Raw genomic sequence first — 20,361 nt, forward strand, 5'->3', positions numbered from 1 at the left:
GTGGCCTCATTCCCTCCGCCAACATTAACCCCTTCAGCCACTCACTGAACGTTTTAAAAATGTAGATAACTACAGACTAGAGAAGGCGCCGAATTGAAAGGATGTTTAACATATTTCAAACCATCCTGAACTCGATTTATTTAGCTAAATCGTTATCTGATTGAATCCACGCCCTATATTAGATTCATGTGTGCAAATGCTCTCTTATTCACTTAACCTGTAAACTGAGTGGAGTACCTAGCCGCTGGGATAGTGTGGGGAAAGTTTTAAACGGCTGGGACGGTATGTCTTTTGATACCAACCAAATAAACGAACGCAAAATAATTTAGGGACAAAGTAAAAGGGGCAGCTCCCCAAAAGGAAGGGGGAACAGCCCGAACAAAAAACAAAGTCGAAAGGAATCTTAAAACATGAAATTAAAAGGTGATTATCGGGGTCGATAATACACCCCAGCCACGGCTGGGACGGTATTCTATACCCCACTACGCCAAAGAGATCAATTCGTTGAGTCCAGTGTGTTAAAAGGGGCTGGAAGTTCTGTTGACAGCGCCTTGTCCACGGGGCGTGAGTTCTACAGGGTGAACATACACACCAGAGACAGCCAATTTGTGCAGACAAAGCCGAGGCCGCCCCTGAACAACTAAAGAGCGCCAATGAAACTTTAACCACTCTTGGCCACTGAACGCATCTGATAATGGGGATAGATTTGGCGGGGGAGCCCTATCTTTGTCCAAGACGGGGGAGAAGAGGATGGGGGCAAGGAAGATGTTTTAAAAGGAAGAGTGGTGGATATGTATTGTCACTCCAGTCCCTAAATAAAACCCCGACGGGGACAAACAGGACATGAATGGTCCTGAATTCTTGTCGATGGAGGTATCAAATCAGCCTCATTATTTTTAAACTTTATTTTTGGCCCCCCAGCGCGCGTGAAGAATTTATAGTATTTTAGTACAAAAGCGAAAGAGATTGTTTTACATTTGGAAACCACACGCAGTGTGTAATTCTGAAACCCCGGCGGTCCTCAGTTTAACCTCAGTATATGAGTGGAAGGTGGGTTTAAAGCAAGCGCCCAGAGGGTTGGAGGCGGAGAGACAGATAGCAGCCAGAATCGGGACAAATCCAGCCTCCTTCCATTGGAAATTGGTGGAAATGTCTAACCCTGTCCAGGATATTGCCTCACCGGCCTGAACGTCTGGAGCGAGTTGTTGAATTTCGACCCGGGGAAATCTCAGGGATGCAATGGGAAAGAGTGAAGATAAATGATCCCACTTACCGGCCCTGTTTGGTGATAATCATCTCCGTCTGGTGTTTGTGAAATTTAGCCCAGAGCTGGTAGTTGCAGAGGAGGATCTGCACCTTCCCGGATACCTGGAGTCCCGGAAGAGAAGAGTTATAGAGAGAAGTCCTCGGGAAGGAGTGAGGGTAAGGGGCCGAGAAGGGGTCAGCGCCCGCCGAATACACTTCGGCTCCCGGGGCTGTGTAGCTCGGCGCTCCGGGGACCGGCGCTCTGTTGGCAGGGTAAGGACAGTTGGGCAAGGGTGGACTCAGGTACCTGCTGGCGTTGCCCACGGCGATACCCGTGGCCGAGATGTGTTGGCTGGGGTAGGGGAGTGGGACGGGGTCCGGGCTGCTTTGGCATTGCTCGCCCGTCAAGTAAAACCTGTCCTGCATCCCGTATCTCAGCTCCTGAAAGTCTTGCATGGGCTTATTCCTGTCTGTCTCCTTGCTGAAGTTCTCGCTGGATTCTGGCTGGTTCAACATGTTGATGGAGAAATTGGAGCCGGAGTTTGGAGTCGATCCTCCCATGGACTGTCCAGAGAGACAAAAATAAAAAAATATATAAACTTTAAAAAAAACTGAAGGTAATCAAACTTTGTTAGAGGTTCTGATAGTTAATAATGTCCATTCCGATGCCAACATTCATGTACCAGCTTCCCAGGTACCAGCTCTTGTTAAATATTACAGCCTACTGCCCCAGGCTCGTTCAACTCCGATTGGTTCAGCCTTATTAGTAGCCTGTCTCTCATTGGTTCAAGGTAATGTTTCTATTTGCATAGTTAACGCCCAGAATAAAGGGGAGGGGGAGAGAGTGGTGAAAGATGCTGAGGAGGGCGAGGGATACTGAGGGAGGGAGGGAGGAAGGGAGAGGAGATACGTGAATGGCATGATTTTTATGGGACTTTTTTAAAAAAAAATCATTCACCTCTAATGACTATATTGGCTGGGGAAGTGATTACTGTGGCTTTCTAAAAAAAAGGCAAATTGAACATTCACTTGAGAGTTGAGTTATGTCTGGACGAAAGATTGAGCTAAAAGTTGGCTAGAGGCCAAAACACTGAGGATGCTCTCTTTCAAGGGGCTCGCATTGTCACGACAGGCCGAATAGCCTCTGTTCTGTGGGAATTTTTTTAAAAATTGGGTCTAAGACAATTCCGAGATAGGTAATGTTTCCAAGCCCAAAAATTTAGGGGATTTTCACAGTAACTTCATTGCAGTGTTAATGTAAGCCTACTTGTGAGACTGATAAATGAATAAATGAATCTGCTGTGATCTATTTGACTCCCAATCTGTTAAAACATGCACTTTAGCTCAATGTGTCTCATATCTCCCCTCTGTCACTGTGCTATATTTCCCAGGTACTGTTTTTCTTTCAATCTGTCCACTCGGTTTTGACGGTTAGCTGACTTGTCCTGAAGATTTTGATCTCGAAGACGATGTAAGTAGCGATGAGACGATCGACCCCGCATTTCCAACTTGCAAAAGTAGGGTTGAATCAATTGGGAGAACCTCAACTCTTGCTCACGTACGTAACCCACACGGGTAAACACGAAAAATAACTTCTACCAAAAGGGCTGGTTGGAATAAATAACATGAAAGTCATTGTTTCCAGAAGGGTAGGGTGTTGATGAAAAGGAAAGAGGGAGGGGGAGGAGACTGGGCAATAAAAGCGACAAAAAAACCAATTATTTAATTGGCTCACACACTAACACCCAATTTCGGGTTTGCATTTATACAATTTTACAGTCATTTTTGTGTACGTGAAGAAATCCAGTGTCGCTGACTAACCTTACATCAGAGGCAATGTTATCTAAATAAGAAGTGACTGTGCCGACTTTACATCGCATTATATTTAGAAAGTGGGGAAATTATATCACAGCCACAGGTTATCACAAAAAAGATCCCTCAAACTCATTCAGAAATACGTTTTCAAAGCAAACTAACTAAGGTGAAGCGCTAGCCACATTCTAATCTCCTCCTTCCAATTCACAGAAAATAATAAATATCTCTCCCTGAAATAAAGGTGATTTGGGAAGCGGAAAATGCAACGACATCTCCCAGATTATCCTCCCACCTTCCTGGATTTTGCAGACATGGGTTGCAGGCAGTTGCCGTTGTGTACTGGGACCCAGACAGCTGCCCTCCTACACGTGTCAAAGCCAATAGCTCCCCGCCCCGCCGCCCGGCCCGCCACGATTGAGTGTGAAGTGTTCAAGCTTTTCCCCCATTGTGACAAACCTTTGCGACCTGCAATCCACAACAAAGCGAGCATTTAAACAGCCATTAACTTATCACAGACAGTCTCTTCCCATCGTCACAAGCAGTTGACGATTCTTTACAATACAGATCGGCCAAGTGTCCCCCGAAGTACAGTAGTTGGGATGAGGATTTAACAGTCTCACACTGATCCGGACACACATTTATACACAATTATTAATGGCACCGGCGCTCAGAGCCAATTTGTGAAATGAATGGAGATTATTGCTCATTTGTAATGTTCATTTTGTAACAACAAATTAAATGAGGAATGTCTAGGGTAAATTAAATAAACATCAATCTACAGTTTACACATGGAGTAACCCTATGGATAATATAGGGCAAGGGGGAATATATTATTTACTGTCACTCGAATGCAGCAATATGTATTTGATTAGATTTTAATGTATATTTTAATCCATGATTCTGTACATACGTAAAATAAATGTCTTCTCTTGGTAACCTTGCAGGAGGTTTAAAGAGTCGATTTGGAATATTTTAGAAATGTATAGTAGATGCAAGATTTAATCAAACGCGTTTGTTATATGATTCAAATCAGAGTCTACCTGCTCCCTATGGTAAAATATCTCCATAATTAAGATTCCCTACTTTTTTTAACCTTTTACATTGGACACCACACTAACTCAACGACTTGCTGGCTCTGATTTGGGGGGGCGGGGGTGGGGTGCTATGGATCTTGCCTCTCACACGCTGTAGTGGAATATAATTTCATTAACTGTCCATTATTCACTTGGCAGCCGTCTTCCATTTGGTTTCGGCGATTTAGTGAATTGTGTAGGATTTGCGGTGCTTGCGGTCACACTCTCGATGGTCAAGGCGGCGACTTGAGGAAAACAAAAATCGCCACATTAAAAAAAATGAACAAACTGACAACTCCAGCAAATGAGAATGTGGGAAGAAAAGTGCGAAATCATTCGTGTCATTTCATACCCCAGTAATGAAAAAAAAAATCACTGGTGTTATACAATATGTGATTATGCATCATTTGATGTCATTGGATGGTACAGCTTTTTATTTTAAATCTTACCTAAATGTGTCAGTATCTTGTTGTGTGGGAAAATCCTTGTAGTTGAGTGAATTTTTACAGTACCTCTGTTAGAAACTCCTTTACATGTGGCCGTACCTAAATCTTCGATTCTTTATCCAATTCACCAATATTTCCTCTTCATTGATTAAAAATGCATTATTCCAAAAAAAATTAATTTTAATAACTGTATCCTTCACAAAAGAAATCTCTGCAACATTCTACATCTTGGAACTGATTGTAGCCAGTTAAATATATCCATGTGTCTTGGAACTGATTGTAGCCAGTTAAATATATCCAATTTAAAATATTACCGCTTCGACCGAACAAATAATTCTTACTTTTAATAAGGGCAACGTTCTCAAACATCAAAAGTTTCCTCAATGAAGTTTGCTGGCTGTGTCGCCAATATGTTGAGACCACTCTTTTCCCCAAATTGAATTCAAACACCGGAACGGCCGTTGGAAAACAGGCAAAGCAACGAACTCTACATGTGTGAAGCTACCTGATGCTGTGGCTAAATGTCGATACCTTCCAGCCTGGGGAATGATGGATTTAAGGGTTCAGTGGTAGCACCCCAGTCGCGGCTGAAGCTTAAAATTGTGGGTTCAGGTCGCAGCCGATTGAAGCATAGAATCTAGGCTAACACTCCCAGTGCAGCACTGAGAGAGTCTCGCACTGTTGGAAGTGTCAGCAATTCAGGTAAGGTGCTTTGCTCTCTCTCTCTCCATGGCATTATTCATAATGTTGGCCAGGACACCATAGCATGGTGCATGGTGTCCTGGCCAACATTTATTCCTCAACCCCCTCACCAAACATTATCTGGCCTCAAGTTCTGTTTGTGGAGAAGCTTTTTGTGTGCGAATTCGCCAACCAGCGAAACAACTCGCCCCAGTTCAAGTGCATGCTTTTAACTTCGCACCCCCGAGCCAAGCTGCAAGTGGGTGCAGTCAGCTCTCTCACGTGGGTGTAAACCACTCAGAAGAATGTCAAGAGTTCTTCCTGCAGCTCGTTAACACTTACCCTCAGCTGGCCAATTGTAACAACTTACCTGGCCAGTGTCACTGCGCGGTTTGTGGGATTTTACTGTGCACAGGCGGGCTTTTCCTACATTGCAGCAGTGACTATGCGTCAGGAGGGCTTCATGACCTGCCTTTGTGACATCCTGAGATTGTGGAAGGTCTACAGATGCAGATTTATCCTTATCGTTAATGCAGATCAGCCCCTTGCCTCTGCAGGGACTATTTTTAAAGCTTATTTATTAATGTCACAAGTAGGCTTACATTAACACTGCAATGAGGTTACTGTGAAAATCCCTTAGTCACCACACTCCTGTGCCTGTTCAGGTACACTGAGGGAGAATTTAGCATGGCCAATGTGTGGTAAACCACTGTTAAGCTTATTGCCTGTGTGTGTGTGTGTGTGTGACATGCCTGGGCATGCCCCTGCCAGCCCTGCCTGAGACTCTTCCCCCCCCCCCCCCGTCCAGGTATAAAGGTGACTGCTCCCAACCCCCCTGCCTCAGTCTCTGGACCAGTTCATCAGCATGGGTGTGCTCCAAATCTTTTGCGAATAAAAGCCTATTTGTTCTTGCATACAAATAGTCTTTGCTTGATTGATAGTGCATCACTATGCACCTAACCAGCACGTCTTTCAGACTGTGGGAGGAAACCAGAGCACCCGGAGGAAACCCACGCAGGCACTGGGAGAATGTGCAAACTCCATACCGACACTGATTCAAGCTGGGAATTGAACCTGGGTCCCTGGTCCTGTGAGGCAGCAGTACTAACCACTGTGCCACCGTGCTGCCAATTGGATCAAAAGGTGGCACTTGGTAACACAGAGCTAATGGGGACAGAAATTAAACCCTACACATGGCACAGTGAGTATACACATGGCAGGGGTGAAATGAATGAGGAACAGGAGGACTGGGGAACAGGAGGACTGGGGAACAGGAGGACTGGGGAACAGGAGGACTGGGGAACAGGAGGACTGGGGAACAGGAGGACTGGGGAACAGGAGGACTGGGGAACAGGGAGGAGAGACAGTCTTTGTAAAAGAGTGGTGAATTAAATATCAGAGGATTGGAAAGGGTGAGGTGTCTCTCTCGACTGGGTTGGGGGCTGAATGTCAGAGGGTGTCTCCTGAGGTAATTTTAAGGCAATTCATTTTGCTTCATAAAATTAAAATCTATGAATTGATAAATATTAACACATTTATTTTTAAGATAAAAATCTGTTTTTTTCTCTCTATGGTGAACCTTATCATTTACAGAGTTTATTGTTTGACCTTTCAATGTTTGGGTTCCCTCTTTAGGTAGTCACACTATTACATTTTGAAATACAAGGGATCTGCCACTTAAAAAAACAAAAACAAAGTCGTTATTTACTTTCAGATGATTAGATTTTCATCTTTTTGGGGTGTTCTGGAGCTTTTCCTAATTTTCTAGTTTGGATCATCTGGTTGGGTCATTTTTCTGTGACACAAGTGCGGCTAAAAGCATTCATAGAATCATAGAATCCCTACAGTACAAAAGGGGGCCATTCGGCCCAATGAGTCTGTACTGACCACAATCCCACCCAGGCCCTATTCCCATAACCCCATGTATTTACCCTATTAATCCCCCTGACACTAGGGTCAATTTAGCATGGCCAATCAACCTAACCCACACATCTTTGGACTGTGGGAGGAAACCGGAGCACCCAGACGAAACCCACGTCGACATGGGGAGAATGTGCAAATTCCACACAGTGTCCCGAGGCTGGAATTGAACCTGTGCCCTGTGAGGCAACAATGCTAACCACTGTTCCAGTGTGCCATCCCAGTGCCACCATGCTGCCCTAGATCCTGGACTTCCTTCCCTCTTGAACAGAAAATAACAATAAATTTGACTATTAGTCGAATTCGACAATATTGTCATAGATCATAAAGCCAAAACATGCTATTAAATAAAATGCTTGTTCTCTACAGATAATCATCCACATATATCACCATGTAACTATGGATCAAGGCCCATATTGCTGTAGGAGGGAAGAGGCGAATGAAGACAGCTGTTGTTTTTTTATTACTGTCACACGTAGGCTTACATTAACACTGCAATGAAGTTACTGTGAAAATCCCCTAGTCGTCACACTCCAGAGCCTGAAAACGAGAGCGCCCAACCTGGGATTTGAAACTTCCAGGCTGTAGAAGGGGAGGGAGACTGATGGAAGTGTTTTGAAAAAATGTATAAATAAAGATGTTAACAAAAAAACTGCAAACTCAGCAGATCAAACAAGAGAGAAGCTAAACATTTCCCTGCGATATTCAACAACATTACCATTGCTGAATCCCCCACTAACAATATCCTGGAGATAATACTGACCAGAAACTTAAGCAGACCAGCCACATAAAAACCATGGCTACAACTGCAAGTCAAAGGCTGGGAAGTCCGTGGCAAATAACTCAGCTCCTAATTTCTCATATCTTGTTTGATTTGATTTGATGTATTATTGTCACATGTATTAACATGATGTGGAGATGCCGGCGTTGGACTTCTTACATGTATTAACATACAATGAAAAGTATTGTTTCTTGCGCGCTATACAGAAAAAACATACTGTTCATAGAGAAGGAAACGAGAGAGTGCAGAATGTAGTGTTACAGTCATAGCTAGGGTATAGAGAAAGATCAACTTAATGCAAGGTAAGTCCATTCAAAAGTCTGACAGCAGCAGGGAAGAAGCTGTTCTTGAGTTGGTTGGTACGTGACCTCAGACTTTTGTATCTTTTTCCCAAAGGAAGAAGGTAGAAGAGAGAATGTCTGGGGTGCGTGTGGTCCTTAATTATGCTGGCTACTTTGCTGAGGCAGCGGGAAGTGTAGACAGAGTCAATGGATGGGAGGCTGGTTTGCTTGATGGATTGGGCTACATTCACGACCTTTTGTTCCTTGCGGTCTTCAGCCGAGTAGGAGCCATACCAAGCTGTGATACAACCAGAAAGAATGCATCTGTAAAAGTTGGTGAGAGTCGTAGCTGACATGCCAAATTTCCTTAGTCTTCTGAGAAAGTCCACTATCTACAAAGCACAAATCAGGAATGTGATGGAATTCTTTCCACTTGCCTGGATGAGTGCAGCTCAAACAACACTCAAGAAGCTCGACACCATCCAGGACAAAGCAACTTGCTTCATTGGCACCCCAACTACTACCTTAAAAATTAGTTCCCCCCACCATTGGAGTGCAGTGTGTACCATTTACAAGATGCATGGCAGCAAATCACCAAGGATCCTTCAACAGCGTCTTCAAAACCCATGACTTATACCACCTAGCCAAAAGAAGTATAGGGATACTACCTGCAATTTCCCCTTCAAGTTACACACCATCCTCTCTTGAAACTATTTCACCAATCCTTCATGGTCACTGGGTCAAATTCCTGGATTTCCTTCTTTACAGCACTGTGGGTGTACACTGACACCACTAGGGCGGCACAGTGGCACAGTGGTTAGCACTGCTGCCTCACAGCGCCAGAGATCTGGGTTTGATTCCCAGCTGTCTGTGTGGAGTTTGCACATTCTCCCCATGTCTGCGTGGGTTTCCTCTGGATGCTCTGGTTTCCTCTCACAGTCCAAAAGACGTTCTGGTTAGGTGCATTGGCCATGTTAAATTCTCCCTCGGTGTACCCGAACAGGCGCCGGAGCGTGGTGACGAGAGGATTTTCACAGTAACTTCATTGCAGTGTTAATGTAAGCCTACTTGTGACAATAACGAATAAACTTCATGGTCTGTAGCTGTCAAGGAGACGGCTGACCATTAACTTTTCAAGGGATTAGCAATAACTGTTCACCTTACCAGCAACATTCAGATCCCCAGAATGAGAAAAAAATAAATCAATTAAGATCTAGATTGAGAAAATCTAGATTATTCTGTTTTAGGTGTATAACCCTTCATCAAGATTTGAGGACTGTAAAACTATTTTTTATTTTTTGTGGCTTTTGTGAAGTAACTACTTCTGGTAAATAAAGGCATTAAGGCCTAATATCTTGAGTATTACAGTAAATCTATGAACAGAATTTGCATTCGATATCTCTCAACCATTAATATTTCAAGTATTAATGTTTGTTGATTAATGTTTGTTGATTAATCACAGTTTGTGATACTGACAGAGGTTGATGAATTATTTGATCAATCCTGATCATCGTATCCAAGAAATCCTGAAGTGGGAGAGAGAGGAGCCAGAGGTCGTGGTGCATACTGATACCACTGACATAGGCGGGAAAGGGGAAGGGGTTATGAAAAGAGAATACAGGGAGTTAGGTAGGGAGTTAAGAAGAAGGAACACAAAGGTAGTAATCTCGGGATTGCTGCCTGTGCCACGAGACAGTGAGGGAAGGAACGGAATAAGGTGGAGGATAAATGCGTGGCTGAGGGATTGGAGCAGGGGGCAGTGATTCAGGTTCCTGGACCATTGGGACCTCTTTAGGGGCAGGTGCAACCTGTACAAAAAGGACGGGTTTCACTTAAATCCCAGGGGGACCAATATCCTGGCAGGAAGGTTTGCTAAGGCTACTGGGGAGTGTTTAAACTAGAATGGTTGGGGGGTGGGAATCAAAATGAGGTGACTGGGAGAGAGGAGGTTAGTTTAAAAATAAAAGGGGCTTGTAGACAGTGTGAGAGGGAGGATAGGCAGGTGACGGAGAAGGGGAGCGCTCAGACTGAAGGGTTGAGATGTGTGTATTTTAATGCAAGGAGTGTAGTGAACAAAATGGATGAGCTTAGAGTGTGGATCACTACTTGGAAGTGTGATGTGGTGGCCATTACAGAGACTTGGTCATCTCAGGGACAGGACTGGATACTTCAAGTGCTGGGTTTCAGATGTTTCAGGAGGGACAGGGAAGGAGGCAAAAGAGGTGGGGGAGTGGCACTGTTGATCAGGGATAGTGTCAAGGCTGTAGAAAAGATGGATGCCACAGAGGGATTGTCTAAGGAATCTCTGTGGGTGGAGGTTCGCAACAGGAAGGGGTCAATAACTTTACTGGGTGTTTTCTATAGGCTGCCCAATAGTAGCAGGGATGTGGAGGAGCAGATTGGGAAGCAGATCCTGGAGAGATGTGATAATAACAGAGTGGTCGTGATGGGAGATTTTAATTTCCCAAACATCGATTGGAATATCCCTAGGGTAAGGGGTTTAGATGGGGAGGAGTTTGTTAGGTGTGTTCAGGAGGGCTTCCTGACACAGTATGTGGATAAGCCTACAAGAGGAGAGGCTGTACTTGATTTGGTATTAGGGAATGAACCTGGACAGGTGTCAGATCGCTCAGTGGGAGAGCATTTTGGGGATAGTGATCATAACTCTATCTCCTTTACATTAGCATTGGAGAGAGATAGGATCAGTCAAGTTAGGAAAGTGTTTATTTGGAGTAAGGGCAATTATGAGGCTATTAGGCAGGAAATTAGAAGGAGGTTTTCTCAGGGATATGTACAGAAGAAATGTGGCAAACTTTCAAGGATATTTTGTCTGGAGCTCTGCACAGCAACGTTCCAATGAGACAGGGGAGTTATGATAGGTTACAGGAACCATAGTGCACGAAAGCTGTAACGAACTTAGTCAAGAAGAAAAGAAAAGCTTACAAAAGGTTCAGGGAGCAAGGTAATGTTAGAAATCTAGAAGGGTATACGACTAGTAGGAAGGAACTTAAGAGGGAAATTAGAAGAGCAAGAAGGGGTCATGAGAAGGCCTTGGCAGACAGGATAAAGGAGAACCCCAAGGCATTCTACAAGTATGTTAAGAGCAAGAAGATAAGATGTGAAGGAGTAGGACCTATCAAATGTGATGGTGGGAAAGTCTGTATAGAACCGGTAGAAATAGCAGAGGTACTCAATGAATACTTTACTTCAGCATTCACAGTGGAAAGGGATCTTGGTAGTTGCAGTGCAGACTTGCAGTGGACTGAGAAGATTGAGCATGTGGACATTAGGAAAGAGGATGTGATGGAGCTTTTGAAAAGCATCAAGTTAGATAAATTGCCGGGACCGGATGGGATGTACCCCAGGTTACTGTGGGAGGCGAGGGAAGAGATTGCTGAGCCTCTGGCGATGATCTTTGCGTCATCAATGGAGATGGGAGAGGTTCTGGAGGATTGGAGGATTGCGGATGTGGTTCCGTTATTCAAGAAAGGGAGAAGAGATAGCCCAGGAAATTATAGACCAGTGAGTCTAACCTCAGTGGTTGGTAAGTTGATGGAGAAGATCATGAGAGGCAGGATTTATGAACATCTGGAGAGGAATAGTATGATCAGAAATAGCCAGCACGGCTTTTTCCAAGGCAGATCATGCCTTACGAGCCTAATTGAATTTTTTGAAGATGTAACTAGACACATAGACGAGGGAAGAGCGGTAGATGTAGTTTATATGGATTTCAGCAAGGCGTTTGATAAGGTGCCCCATGCAAGGCTTATTGAGAAAGTGAAGGGGCATGGGATACAAGGGGACATTGCTTTGTGGATTCAGAACTGGCTTGCCCAGAGAAGGCAAAGAGTGGTTGTAGATGGGTCTTTTTCAGCATGGAGGTCGGTCACCAGTGGAGTGCCCCAGGGATCTGTTCTGGAACCCTTGCTCTTTGTGATTTTTATAAATGACCTGGATGAGGAAGTGGAAGGATGGGTTGGCAAGTTTGCTGATGACACAAAGGTTGGTGGTGTTGTGGATAGTGTAGAGGGATGTCAGCAATTGCAACGAGACATAGATAAGATGCAAGACTGGGTGGAGAAGTGGCAGATGGACTTCAACCCAGATAAGTGTGTGGTGGTTCATTTTGGCAGGTCGAATAGGATGAAAGAATATAATATTAAGGGTAAGACGCTTGGCAGTGTGGAAGATCAGAAAGATCTTGGGGTCCGGGTTCATAGGAAGCTCAAAGCAGTGTCGCAGGTGGAGGCTGTGGTTAAGAAGGCGTATGGAATGCTGGCCTTCATCAATAGAGAAATTGAGTCGGGAGATAATGCTGCAGCTGTATAGGACCCTGGTCAGACCCCACCTGGAGTACTGTGCCCAGTTCTGGTCGCCTCATTACAGAAAGGATGTGGAAGCCATAGAAAGGGTGCAGAGGAGATTTACAAGGATGTTGCCTGGATTAGGTGGCATGCCTTATGAGGATAGGTTGAGAGAGCTAGGTCTTTTCTCCTTGGAGAGGCGAAGGATGAGAGGTGACCTGATAGAGGTGTATAAGATGTTGAGAGGTATTGATAGAGTGGATTCTCAGAGGTTTTTACCTTGGGCTGAAATGGTTGCCACAAGAGGTCACAGGTTTAGGGTGCTGGGGAGTAGGTACAGAGGAGATGATAGGGGTAAGTTTTTCACTCAGAGGGTGGTGGGTGCGTGGAATCGGCTGCCGGTAGTGGTGGTGGAGGCGGATTCGATAGGGTATTTTAAGAGACTTTTGGATAAGTTCATGGAAGTTAGTAAGATAGAGGGTTATAGATAAGCCTAGTAGGTAGGGACATGTTCGGCGCAACTTGTGGGCCGAAGGGCCTGTTTGTGCTGTAGCTTTTCTATGTTCTATGTTCTATCGGTTAGATAGGAATGACATAACTTAAATTTATAGTGGCATTACAACACCATGTTTAATTTGACTACAATACTACACAGATATTCCTAATAATATATACTAATATCAGATACTTATTCCCAGGACAATTTTTTTAGAACAAAGAACAGTACAGCACAAGAAAAGGCTCTTCGGCCCACCAAGACTGCGCCGATCACATTGTCCTACCTAGACCACCCACCTGTATCCCTCTATTCCCCATCTGTTCATGTGCCTATCCAGATAAGTCTTAAATGTCGCTAACGTGTCTGCCTCAACCACCTCACTTGGCAGTGCATTCCAAATCCCCGCCACCCTCTGTGTAAAAAACCTCCCCCCGCACATCTCTACTGAACCTTTCCCCCCCTTATCTTGAACTTGTGCCCCCTTGTGATTGTCATTTCTGCCCTGGGAAAAATATTCCAACTGTTCACCTTATCTATGCCCCTCGTAATTTTATAAACTTCCATCAGGTCGCCCCTCAGCCCCCGTCTTTCCAGGGAGAACAATCCCAGTTTATTCAATCTCTCCTCATGGCTAATACCCTCTATACCAGGCAGCATCCTGGTAAACCTTTTCTGTACTCTCTCCAAAGCCACTTACTTATATAAGTATTTGCTGAAATCCACCTTTTTGATACATTATCAGGGATTGATTTTTCATTGAGAGATCCTAGTTATGCCACTAAAAGGGCAAACTATATCTTTTGAGACCATAAGAGATAGGAGCACTAGTAGGCCAATCGGCCCCTCCCTTTGAGCTGATGAGAGGGGGATCTTATTGAAACTCACAGGATACCGCGAGGCCTGGATAGAGTGGACGTGGAGAGGATGTTTCCACTAGTAGGAAAAACTAGAACCAGAGGGCACAACCTCAAGCTGAAAGGACGATCCTTTAAGACAGAGATGAGGAGGAATTTCTTCAGCCAGAGAGTGGTGAATCTGTGGAACTCTTTGCCACAGAAGGCTGTGGAGGCCGGGTCATTGAGTGTCTTTAAGACAGAGATGGGCAAAAGGTAGGAGAATGGGAGTGAGAAAAATATCAGCCATGATTGAATGGCGGAGCAGACTCGATGGGCCGAGTGGACTAATTCTGCTCCTTGGTCTTATGGTCTTATAATAGGGTCATGGCTGATTGGACATTCCTCACATCCACCTTCTTGGCGTTTCCCGTAATTCTAGATTCCCCTGATATTGAAATTGAGTTCCTGTAAAGATAGTCAACTACTGAAATTCTCATCTGCCTCTATCGGAAGCTGACGTACCCGTTGTGCATTCAGCCTGTTGCAGAGGGATTGATGAACTGCAGCTAATCACACTGATTCTGAAATATGTAAGCGTGTTAGTGATTGGAAATAGCGGGGTTCCCAAAGAATTCGAGGTGTCCATTAAGCGGCAGGAAGCTGTGAAATGCGCTTTTCTACCAATGTTCTGCTGTTAGTTCCCTCTCGGTGGACATAGAATCTGTCCTGTTTCAGTTAGATTTATGCTGTTATCTTCAGATTGGCACAGTCAATCTGAAGTATTTTTAAATTGGAGTTGACTCACAGACTGGTACAGATGGCGAGAAGGTTGTGTGGCTCCTTTCACTTCTATAAATATCTCATCCACTCAATTACCACTGCTTTATGACTGTTTCCTCGTCGCTGATTTGAAATCTGCTGCAGAGTGATAGGGGCGAGAGTTAAATATTAAAGGGTTAACAATGGCTCGGTTCTTTCTGCCGTTCTCCCTCCGCCACTTGCCACTGTTTGTCAATTCTCAAAAGGATTAAAGGTCAGATTTTGCAAGTGCAAGACTGGAAGGAAAGAAATTTTTTAAAAAAGACGAAAAGAGAGAATAACAAAAGGTGATAAATGTGAACGAGGGAGAGAGAAGTCAAACGAAAGCGGTGAGGTACAGAAATTTCAAGTAGAGGTGGGATGTACTTTGGATTGCTTATGTATGCACCGTCTTGAAATGCCCCAATAACGAAACAGAAAGTTAATGCCTTCTGTTTGATTTCAATCTTAGTTTGACTTTGAAGCGGGTTGACATTCACATGAAATTCGATAGCAGATAATTCTCTTAAACCATGACATCTACATTTATACTCACCAGACACTGAACAATCACCAACCCCTTACCCCCCTATTGTTCCCAATCTGAAGGACTACTTGCTTTACATGATGAGTACAGTGGCCAGACGATGCCTTATGAATATAGTTAACCCCTTGGCAAAATCATCAGTCAGGCTTATAAGATAAAAACACATAATGGTTTTTTTAAGTTTATTTATTAGTCACAAGTAAGGCTTACATTAACACTGCAATGAAGTTACTGTGAAATTTCAGGGCAATGTTGGAACCATGTTATGGATTCAACATCCATGCTCCCATCCTTAGAAATCTTAGAAACCCTACAGCACAGAAACAGGCCATTCCTCCCATCAAGTCTGCACTGACCACAATCCCACCCAGGCCCTACCCCCATATCCCTACATATTTACACACTCATCCCTCTAACCTACGCATCCCAGGACACTAACGGGCAATTTTTAGCATGGCCAATCAACCTAACCCACACATCTTTGGACTGTGGGAGGAAACCGGAGCACCCGGAGGAAACCCACGCAGACATGAGGAGAATGTGCAAACTCCACACAGACAGTGAGCCAAGCCGGGAATCGAACCCAGGTCCCTGGAGCTGTGAAGCAGCAGTGCTAACCACTGTGCTACCATGCCGCCCTTACCACTGTGCTACTGTGCCGCCCTTATTAGGAACAGCACAGTGGCACAGTGGCTAGCACTGCTGCCTCACAGCACCAGGGACCTGGGTTCAATTCCCGGCTTAGGTCACTATATCTGGGTGGAGTTTGCGTGTTCTCCCGGTGTCTGCGTGGGTTTTCTCCGGGTGCTCCGGTTTCCTCCCACAGTCCGAAGATGTGCGGGTTAGGTGGATTGGCCATGCTAAATTGCCCCTTAGTGTCAGGGGGACTATCTTGGGTAAATTTATGGGGTTATGGGGATAGGGCGTGGGTGGGATTGTGGGCAGTACAGACTTGATGGGCCAAATGGCCTCCTTCTGCACAGTAGGATTCTATGAATCCATTGGCACTCTTTACACTGAATGTACAATTCTGAAATATCTGGTTTATAAATACATATATACTTGTTTTTATACATATACACACACAAATTCTAAGCAACTTAAGTAGATCAAACAAATGCTGGAAATATATTGCAAGCTCAGCAGCGACTGAAAAAACAAAGTTGTTAATGTCTCAAACATTGAGCTCTGGAACATCTGACTGTCTTCAACGCCAACAGCTGACCTGTGTTCACTGTCTTATCAGATGCTGTCAGACCTGCTACCTAGTTTCAGAATGTTGTGTTTTAATTCTAATTTTGCAGCACTTGCAGCTTTTATTCTCTCAGTTAATTATACCTTTCTTGTACCAGAATTACAATTCTCAGCACTGCTTCGGCCCATCTAAAGGAAGCAATGTATTTACAACAACAATTCACGGAAACATAGAAACTAGAAGCAGGGGGAGGCCATTCAGCCCTTCAAGCCGGCTCTGCCATTCATTCCGATCATGGCTAATCATAGAATTCAATATCCTGATGCCCGCTTCTCCCATACCCCTTGATCCCTTTAGCCCCAAGAGCTATATCTAATTTTATCTTGAAATCACACAAGTTTTGGCCTCAACTACTTTCTGTAGGAGTGAATTCCACACATTCACCACTCTCTGGGTGAATAAATTTCTCCTCACCTCAGTTCTAAAAGGATTACCCCTTATCCTCAAACTATGACCCCTCATTCTGGACTCCCTCACCTTTGGGAACATTCTTTCTGAACCTATCCTGTCTAATCCTGTTAGAATTTTATAAGTTTCTATGAGGTCCCCTCTCACTCTTCTAAACTCCAATGAATATAACCCTAACCGACTTAGTCTCTCCCCATATGACAGACCTGCCATCCCAGGAATCAGCCTGGTAAACCTTTGTTGCATTCCCATTATAGCAAGGACATCCTTCCTCAGATAAGGACACCAAAACTGCATGCAGTACTCCATACTTTCATCTTTATACAGAACATTTAACAGAGTAAAACATCCCAAAGCATTTCATGGAGCATTATTAGACAAAAAAGAAACAATTATTCCGGTTTTATAAAGAATCCCAGAAGATTTACAAAAACTGCAATTAGAAATGTTTTCCAGTGCATTTTAAAACAAAACACTTTTACCATAATTTTATTTAAATTGCTGGAAAGTGGAGTTTGAATACTGTTTATATGTTTTAAGGTATGGGCCTGCGTTAGGCTGGGTAATGATGAGGTACTTTTGTTCCATTCTCATTCTGTGTTAAAATAACATTTGAAATTGAGGTAGGAGGTGGTGGTGGTGGGGGGTGGGGGGGGGGGGGGGGGGGAAGGTGGGGGGCACTGTGAGCACTGTAATGTGCAAAAGATTCAGTCATCAGTTCATGAAGGAAATATGATCAATTTCCCTTTGCAACTCTCTATCTTACAGCATGGTATCATTTTTTTAAATTGGGAAATCTAGGTGAAGTGTCAAGATCCCAATTGCAAAAAGATCGGAAACAGTAAGAGAGAAAACCAGACAAGTTAGGTGCGTTTGACATTATAATCATGTGTACATGGCATGTAGAAGGGATCACTGTGCAGGGAAAGAGCTTCATAGTGTTAACTTCTGGCGAAATAATTGGAACTGGAGACAATACAGCAGGCCTTCATTTGAACATGGTGTTAGCTATGGTTCAGGGAAAGCACACTCTTTACCTAGCCAAAGGCTTGGGCCAAAATCTAGGCTGACCCTTCAATGAAGTAAAGCTAAAGTTAACTTATTAGTCACAAGTAAGCTTACATTAACACTGCAATGAAGTTATTGTGAAATTCCCCTGGTCGCCACAGTCCGGCACCTGTTCGGGCCAATGCACCTAACCAGCACGTCTTTCAGACAGTGGGAGGAAACCGGAGCACCCGGAGGAAACCCACGCAGACACTGGAAGAATGTGCAAACTCCACACAGACAGCGATCCAAGCCGGGAATCAATCCCAGGTCCCTGGCACTGTGAAGCAGCAGTGCCTGCCATCCCAAGAAGTGCTGAACTGTCGGAGCAGCTGTCATTCAATAAGACATGAAACTGAAACCCTTTCTGCCTTCTCAGGGGGACATGAAAGTTCCAATGGTATTACTTAAAGAAGAGTAAGGGAGCTGTCCCTGATATCCTAGCCAATAGTTAGCCCACAATCAACATCACAAGTGGGGCAGAATTTAATGCCCTCTCCTGTGGTGAGTTTGGTAGCGGGGAGCATTTAATAGGGTTGGGGGGTGGTGAATGAAGATGCTGCCGCCTTCCTCCCCCACCCTGATTACGTCCCTGGTGGGAAATCTTGTGATCGGTTCTCCTTCCCTGACTCCAACCATCCCCACTGGGAGGAGCACAGGAAGCAAAGCTGTGCGGGGTTGACTGCGGGCTTTCTTGTTCAAAACACTCAGTACCTGATCAAAAGGTGCAACATTGAGTAGTGAGGGGCCCATTGAGAGTCACCCCCCCCCCCCCCCCCCCGCCCCAGCCTTTGCAGCCGACCCTCCTTCTCCCCCTCCCCACACAATCTGCACCCTGCACCACCCCGCCCCCTCCGCACAACCCATAGCTAAAACTCACCTGTGGCCTGGGATCCAGCGATGATGCTAGGCCTCAGGTGGCTCTCATACCTGAGTAGCATTCAATTCAGTGAGATTCCCCTACACGAGGTGACGTGGGTTTGCCAGCAGGACAGACCCCCATCTCCTCCATTCAATACCGCTCCTGACCTGCTCATTATCTCATTGTTTTTTTGTGGGCTCTTTCTATGCACAAATTGGCAGCCCTATTTCCTGCATTACAACAGTGACTATATTAGAAATGCACTTCATTGGCTGTAAAGCCAATGTAAGTCTCATAAGACATAATGCTAATCCTTCCATTATAGGTAGAGTGGTGGGATCAGGATTAGGACGTTAGGAATGCAAATGGGAAAAGTTCAGATGATTAGTGATCATGAATCATAATTCCAAACGCACAGTGGTTAGCACTGCTGCCTCACAGCGCCAGGGACCTGGTTCAATTCCCGGCTTGGGTCACTGTCTATGCGTAGTCTGCACGTTCTCCCCGTGCCGGCATGGGTTTCCTCTCACAGTCTGAAAGACTTGCTAGTTAGGTGCGTTGGCCACGCTAAATTATTCCTCAGTGTACCCAAACAGGCTCCAGAGTGTGGCGACTAGGGGATTTTCATCGTAATTTCATTGCAATGTTAATGTAAGCCTACTTGTGACACTGTTAAATAAAACTTAAAAATAAAATAACAAGGAGAAGGCCCCCCATTACTTTCTTAGGTGTGGGCAGCACGTTGGCACAGTGGTTAGCACTACTAACTCACAGCGCCAGGAACCCGGGTTCACTTTTGGCCTCGGGTCACTGGCTGTGTAGAGTTTGCACATTCTCCCTGCGTCCGCGTGGGTTTCCTCCAGATGCTCCAGTTTCTTCCCACAGTCCAAAGATGTGCGGGTTAGGTTGATTGATCATGATAAATTGCCCCTTAGTGTCAGGGGGATTACGGGGATAGGGCAGGACCTGGGTAGGATTGTTGTCAGTGCAGGCTTGATGGGCCAACTGGCCTCCTTCTGTATTGTAGATTTTATGATTCTATGAATTGGGGTCTTACCAATATCAACAAATTACTTTTTTCTTAAAAAGACAGGAAATAGTTGAAGGAGATGGAACATTGAATTCTAGAAAGCTGAGGTGCAAAGGCACTTTCCCTCTCCATAAATATATATCAAATGCCAGACATTTCAGTAAGAATTATTGTTCGGATTCACTATTTAGGTTAATAAAGGTAACCATTCCTGGATAGTCAGGAACAGCTGATGAGACTTTATCAGTCCCCATGCTAAACTGTAAATGCTTTGGAGAAATTTCATATTTGAACTCTCTACCACTCCCCAGTCCAAAATACTGAACATATTCCATAGAATAGAATCCCGACAGTGCCGAAGGAGGCCATTCAGCCCATCAAACCTGCACCAACACCAATCCCACCCAGGCCCTAGCCCATAACCTCAAGTATTTACCCTGCTAATCCTCCTGATTCTAAGGGCCAATTTAGCATGGCCAATCTACCTAACCTGTACATCTTTGGAAGAAACCAGAGTACGCAGAGAAAATGCA

General features: G+C 44.6%; 1 protein-coding gene across 1 annotated transcript in view; it reads right to left on the reverse strand.

Moving 5' to 3' along the window:
• The window catches only part of tbx21 (T-box transcription factor 21), a 132,794-nt gene that overhangs the window by 45,956 nt on the left and 66,477 nt on the right, over positions 1-20,361 (reverse strand). Inside the window, exon 2 of the mRNA XM_078224122.1 lies at positions 1,274-1,809. Coding sequence (XP_078080248.1) covers positions 1,274-1,806 — 533 coding nt within the window. The 5' untranslated portion in view covers positions 1,807-1,809. The remainder of the gene's footprint in view (positions 1-1,273; positions 1,810-20,361) is intronic.

This window comes from Mustelus asterias, chromosome 11 (assembly GCF_964213995.1).
Source record: "Mustelus asterias chromosome 11, sMusAst1.hap1.1, whole genome shotgun sequence".
In the NCBI taxonomy this organism is placed as follows: domain Eukaryota; kingdom Metazoa; phylum Chordata; class Chondrichthyes; order Carcharhiniformes; family Triakidae; genus Mustelus; species Mustelus asterias.